At 35.5% G+C, this 6,659-nt stretch overlaps 1 protein-coding gene across 1 annotated transcript in view; it reads left to right on the top strand.

Moving 5' to 3' along the window:
* The first annotated feature begins 437 nt into the window (after positions 1–437).
* LOC125654980 (kelch-like protein 24) overlaps positions 438–6,659 on the top strand; it is a 12,948-nt gene continuing 6,726 nt past the window's right edge. Inside the window, exons 1-2 of the mRNA XM_048885087.2 lie at positions 438–563; positions 3,735–6,659. The exon at positions 3,735–6,659 is cut by the window's right edge and continues 6,726 nt beyond it. Coding sequence (XP_048741044.1) covers positions 3,742–5,508 — 1,767 coding nt within the window. The 5' untranslated portion in view covers positions 438–563; positions 3,735–3,741 and the 3' untranslated portion in view covers positions 5,509–6,659. The remainder of the gene's footprint in view (positions 564–3,734) is intronic.

Genomic DNA, 6,659 nt, shown 5'->3' on the forward strand with positions numbered 1-6,659 from the left:
ATCAATAAATTCATTTTTTTTATAACGCAGTAACTAAATATTTCCCTGCCACGTGTGCCCCCCCCTTCCCCCTTATTTTTTTTTTTATAATTAGACCGCGTATATAGTAGGTCCTCTGTACAGTAACAGCGACAGAATAAGAAAAATAATCTTCAGAATTAAAAAAAATCAGACAAATAAACAAAGAATGTTGAGACTGCGTATTCACTAGATACATGAGAGGCGATGGATTTCAGAAGCCGTTAACCGATGATTGTCTGCAATAATGACAGTAGACCACCCAGCCCCTAATGATGAATGTTTTATAAATAAGAATAATGTATTAGGGGGTGGTATGGTATATATACCCCATCTATTATTATTGCAGACAAAATTACTGGTTCCAGTGTTTCTGTACCGAATCGTACGTGGGTCGAACCGTCTGGTCACCTCATTCGGTAATTATGCAAATATATCGGGATCGAGATGACAGATTATCTGTGACAGATGCGTTGCTGTGAATTTCAGTTTCATTTTTCGAGCTTTCGACAGTATCGTCTCTAAAAGTTTTTATATCGTAAACAGTAAGTATGGACATAATGTGTAATTTTGAAAATTGTAAAATATTGCAATGTAAATATCAATCGATGATGATTAATTCGAGAATTTTAACTTTTTTAAAAATTTCCTGGAAATCTTCTACTGTTGGTTGTTTTTTTTTTATTGTAATATAATTACAAAGGGATCGAGCACAAGTTCTAAAATCTTAGACCGCCCTCTTCCTACATACATGGTAATAGCATAAATACAAAGTCTTTCATAATAGGCATTAACATTAAGAATATGACTATACCAACACGAATTATCAACACTAGCCGGACTAGGATATAACAACATTCTAGATTGGTGCACAATGCTTGATTGTTAATTAAATCGAATACTCTGTTTAATAAATGTATGAATAAGAGAGAAAAGAAATTCATTTTCCTTATTGCTGAGAGTAGTCCGAAATATCTGACGTTTTCCTGGCTTTTTATGATTTTGATATTTACCATGCCAGGAAAATGTCAGAACCGGCTATTATAAAACTGGAAATTTTGCCGCCTCCAGCTGAAGTGGCATTCTCGGGCCGATTTTAAATACTTACGAGCTGAATCAATGTTAAACTCGTAATTAATCAATAAAATGATGCTTTTTGTACAAGTTTACTAATATCGATTGAATACATTTTAACAAACTGTCGAGCTTTGTTTTGAGTCACGTGACTCGTTCGCTCAAATGACAGCGAAAATTCGGTTGACTACAATTGTGTGCTTCTGTTATCAAATTTTTGATGATATTTTCTTTTAATTGATATTAGTAAGTATAAGAAGCATCGTTTTATTGATTGATTATGAGTTTAACATTGAATACAACTTCAAATTATCTAAAATTGGCTCGAGAATGCCGTCTCCAGCTGAATTTCCAGTTTATGTAATGGTGCCGGTTCTGACGTTTCCCTGGCACGGTAAATATCAAAATCATAAAAAAAGCCAGGAAAACGTCAGGTATTTCGTACTATGCTGAGAGAAGTGTCACCCCACAGTAGAACATGTGTGTTCACTATTTGAAATTTGTCAGTACTAAATATTTGGTTAGATAATTCATGTCTGGCATTTCTGTACCTACCACAAGAAAAGAAATAATGATAGCCATCCTCAACTAATCTACATAAAGGGCTCTCAATGATATTGCAGCAGAATAAATTTTTATTAAGAATGCAGTTGTGTTGAAGCCTTGTGTGCATAATGTTTAAAGGGAAAAGCAACCGGGAACCCTAACCACATTGTTGCTTTTATGAATAAAGTATCTCTTACTGACATCGTAAATGACAGTCTTTAACAGCAAAAATTCTTGCTTAGCGATTAAATCAATGTTAATCTATAATATATTTTTAATTTATGACGTCACACCGTCAGTTTCGGTTTAATTCATCAGCAGCACTGTAAACATGACAAGTCACGAACATTTAAGTTTGAAGTCGTATAGATTTGAGCCCATTCTTTCGCAAGTAGAATTAAAGAAAAGAAGACGTTCAGTCGAGTCGCAGACCAGGCAGACGGTACACGTTTCTTTATACAAATATCTCAAACCTCAACTTATCATTACACAAATGATGGATCCAGTTTACATAGCCTTTTCTTTTCAGATGACTTGGTTGGGTCAGGAATTTTGAAAAAACTTTTTTCACATCCCCCCTTTGCATTGTTTAATTAACTACTTGACATGAAAGTTTCAACTTATTTATTCGTAAGATCTACCACATGCACATCTTTGATGATCTTAAAATCTCATCAAAACCGGAACAGACAGTATGACATCAAAATTATTGATTTTTGTGGTCTTGAATACAAAAGAGTTCCACATCATGGCAGCCTCTATAGATGGCGAGAATTTCAATTTTTAGCGTTTTCAAATTAGTATTGAAGCTTATTTAGGTCGTATATCAACAGAATAGTATGACACATTTTTATCATATTATAACTAATCCTATCATTTATCGTGTAAAATCTTTTTGGGTTGCCTTCCCCTTTAAATGCCTCTCCCCGAATGAAAAATAAGATAGGAGGATGTAATGTCTCTGATGCATTTTATAAATTTTGATAAAGGTTCTGATTGCTTTGTCGCCAAAGGTAAAGAGTTCCATTCCCGTATGACTGTTGGAACAAAGGAGTTTTTTTCTTAATTTGTAGTCTACATCTTGGTGTAGTCTTGAAAATTTCTTGTGACGGGATCTAAAACTTGGAAAAATATCCAATAGATGATCAGGAGCTAAATTGCGGTTTACTTTACAAATTGTTTTCAGTCTTGTTGTTTTTATACAGATGTAAATTGGTCCCCACCCAGTTTCCAATACCGAGATTCCCTTGATGTCAGTGATGTTTAACCAGTAGTTATTCTAGCAGCATTTAATTGAGAAGTATTTCCAACTTTTCTGAATCAGTTTGGCTATTTCCTCCCCATACGTCTGAAGCATTATTCTAATATTGGTCTAACAAATGTGGTTTACATTAATGATAAGGATTTTTGGCTAAGTCTAAATTTCAACTTTTTCATTAACCCCATTTTTTCTTGGCTTTGATTAGTATTGTACCAATATAATAGGACCAACTTAGATCTTGAGAGGAAATACTCCTAAATGTTTATGATGTTTAACAAATTCTAAGAGACCTTACTGAAATAATAGATTCAGAGTATTTGGATTTTCGGGGGTTGTAAAAGATATTGCTTTAGTTTTTGTATATCAAATTGCAGTAACCATTTTTGGGACCAAGTTTCTAATTGATGTAAGTCATGATTTAGATTGTCTTCTAAAGTTTTTGAATTAAATTACAAGTGTTTTGTAAAGAACTGTCATCTGCAAATAATCTACAGAACAATAACATCTTAAAATATCTGCAATATCTTCAACATAAGCTAATTTACACATTGTTTGTTGTAATTTACACTGTTGTAATTTACACATTGTTTGTTGTAATTTACACTGTTGTAATTTACACATTGTTTGTTGTTATAATTTACACATTGTTGTAATTTACACATTGTTTGTTGTAATTTACACTGTTGTAATTTACACATTGTTTGTTGTTATAATTTACACATTGTTGTAATTTACACATTGTTTGTTGTAATTTACACATTGTTTGTTGTAATTTACACATTGTTTGTTGTATTTTACACATTGTTTGTTATAATTTACACATTGTTTGTTGTAGATAGAGGATGGACAACACAGAGTCTATGTCTTCAACATTAACTGAAGATGAGGAAGATTCTTCATCATCATATTCTAGTGAAAAACATTCTGGCAACCTCATCCAAAACTTTGAGTACTTCAGGAAGGAGGGAGGTTACAGCGATGTGACTCTCAAAGTGGGACCGAAATCCTTCCCTAGTCACAAGATTATCTTGGCTGCAGGATCCCCTTACTTCAAATCTATGTTCGAATCTGGAATGGAAGAGAGCAGAAAGTCTTGTATTGAGATCAAAGAAGTGGATGAAATTGTTTTTGAGAAGGTACTTCACTTCATCTACACAGGAAAGGTGGAAATAACTTCTTTTATTCTCCAGGAACTCTTCGGACAATCGTGTATGTTTCAAGTGACCGCTTTGGTTGATTTGTGTGTGAGACATTTCCGTTTACACATGACAGAGAATAATTGTTTAGTTGCACTCACACTTGCAGATTTACATGCTCATAAGAATTTATATAACTATGCGAGAGAGTTTGTGTGTATGAAGTTTCGGACAGTGTCCCAGGAGGAGGACATCTGTAGGCTGTCTGCAGACTGTATCAAAGATATTCTGTCTTATCGAAGTCTGGACTGTAATGGAGAAGAACAGGTTTTTGAGTTTGCTATAAAATGGCTAGATTTTGAAGAGGAGAAAGAAAAGAGGAAAAATTCTGTGTACAAGATTCTGAGCTGTGTGAAGTTCCCCCACTTAAATAGAAGTTACCTTACAGGCGTGGTAGCTAAATCTCCATATCTAGCTGATGATGAAGGAAAAGAGTTACTGGAGAATGCCATGATTTATCACCTGCTACCTGCCAGGAGGCCAATGCTGCCATCTTACCAGATCACACCAAGGTCATCAAGGAATATTGAGGTCGCTGTTCTCTTGGGAGGCCGTCTAGCCGATGGTTTGAGTAATGATGTAGAGTGCTACAAGTCAGATACTAAAGAATTCTTTGCCTTGAAACAGCTTCCTTTCAAAAAGAGGAATGAATTCGCTGCATGTGTTTTAGGCAATGACATTTACGTTTCAGGAGGGTTGAGAAGTGGAGAATTCTGGAAGTTTGATTACGACTTTGCCACTTGGATTCGCGGCATCAGTCTTGTGCAGCCCCGGCGCAGGCACGCCATGGCTCCGGTTGATGAGAGCATCTATGTTCTGGGGGGATTTGACGAGGACAGTGTTTTGCACTCTGTTGAAGTTTGGAAGCCCGGTGAAAACCAGTGGAAATTCTATGGACGTCTGGCCAGCCCGGTGGAGAACATGGGCTATGTGGCCTTTGGCAGTTGTATCTATCTCTTTGGGGGTAAAAATCAGGATGAGGTGGTGACAAACACCGTCCAATGCTTTAACACAGAATCCGGCCAGGCCACTATACTGGAGCAGTCCTTGCCTGTGTCTGATATGTGCGTCAGTGCAGCAGTACTTAATAATTTCATTTATGTAGTGGGACTAGAGGGTTCATTCAAATTTCACCCAGACAACAAGTCATGGGAGGTTCTTCCAGACATGTCCTGTCCCAGAGACTTTGTCAGTCTGACAGTTTTAGATGAGAAACTCTACGCATTCGGGGGGAGAAGAAGAGGAGCTCAGACCGACCTCTACACTGACATCATCGAGTTCTTTGATCCCAAGAAAAATGCATGGGAGAGATGTGGGACCATTCCTGTTCCTATGTATTCTTATGGATGTGTCCGCGTCATTCTTGGAGAAAAATATCTGAGTTTTGGTGCTAGTAATCTCGCCAACAGCTAAGTTCTGATCTGAGTGTCGGTGGTAGTAATCTAGCTAGCAGCTAAATTCTGATTTTTTAAAAAAAAAATTTATTGCTTTTGTTTTTGAGAATTCAGAGCCTGTAGATTTGATCTAAATAGTATATGTTCAAGCTTTATGCTTATTAATGTTCACCAAATTTTCAAAAGGTTTGTACAAAGTGAATGAATAGAAGGACTTTAAATGTACAAGATATGCCTTTTGGAGGCTTTGTATTATTTTGATTGCAAAATATACTAGATTTGCGTAAGTAACATCTATGTTGAGATTATTTTACGAATTTGTTTAACAATACGCAGTCATGAATACAATCTGTAAATTTCCATGTTTGTAGTGTAGTATTGACCATTGTGCAGTTTTTACAAGAATGTTATGTTCTCCATACCCCTGAGAGAAAAAATCAGAAAGAGGGGTAGTGTTTGGTCTGCCTGTCGTATATTTGCTCTCAATTTAGAACTAAGTCACACCTCTTTTAACGGTACTGTATATTGATATGGATGTTATATAGATATTACGTGTACTTAACATCCTCGGAAATCTATTGTCAAATTCTCCTAACACGGCATTCGACATTGGTTTTCTGTAGGCATTGTTTTCAATTGTTGATCAACTTTTATATGATTGTTGTTTGATGAAAAAGTCATGTCAAATGCGATTTGGAAGGTTACTACGATTTCAGACTTTCTGCTGGGGTATCTCTTAGAAAGTTTCAAAAAAAGGTTCACCAAGCTTTCGATTGTTCATTTGGAACTCAGGGAATTTTTATCGTCCAACAATTTTGTGATTTTGACCTCTTTTATACTCTAAAACATCTTTTGGCCAGTATATTGTATGTCGTTTCATCATGTTAAAGCTTGAATTTGATTTTTTGATACATATTCAATTTCTTCTAATGCAACTAATGTTTCGAGAAATCTATGGGGAAACTGTGCATGCATAAATTACATGCACGAGATTATTTTGTTATTTAACCATTTCAAAGTGTGTTACTTAAAAGCTGAGAGTTAAAAGAAGTTATTTGATGCCGTCACAGTTTGGTATTTTGATATGAAAGTGTGGTGAATTGAAGAGAAAGATCATATGGACATGGTACAAAACGCTACACCATTGTACAAAATTCTTTAAAGTCATAC

The sequence above is a fragment of the Ostrea edulis genome, chromosome 7, assembly GCF_947568905.1.
Source record: "Ostrea edulis chromosome 7, xbOstEdul1.1, whole genome shotgun sequence".
Classification (NCBI taxonomy): domain Eukaryota; kingdom Metazoa; phylum Mollusca; class Bivalvia; order Ostreida; family Ostreidae; genus Ostrea; species Ostrea edulis.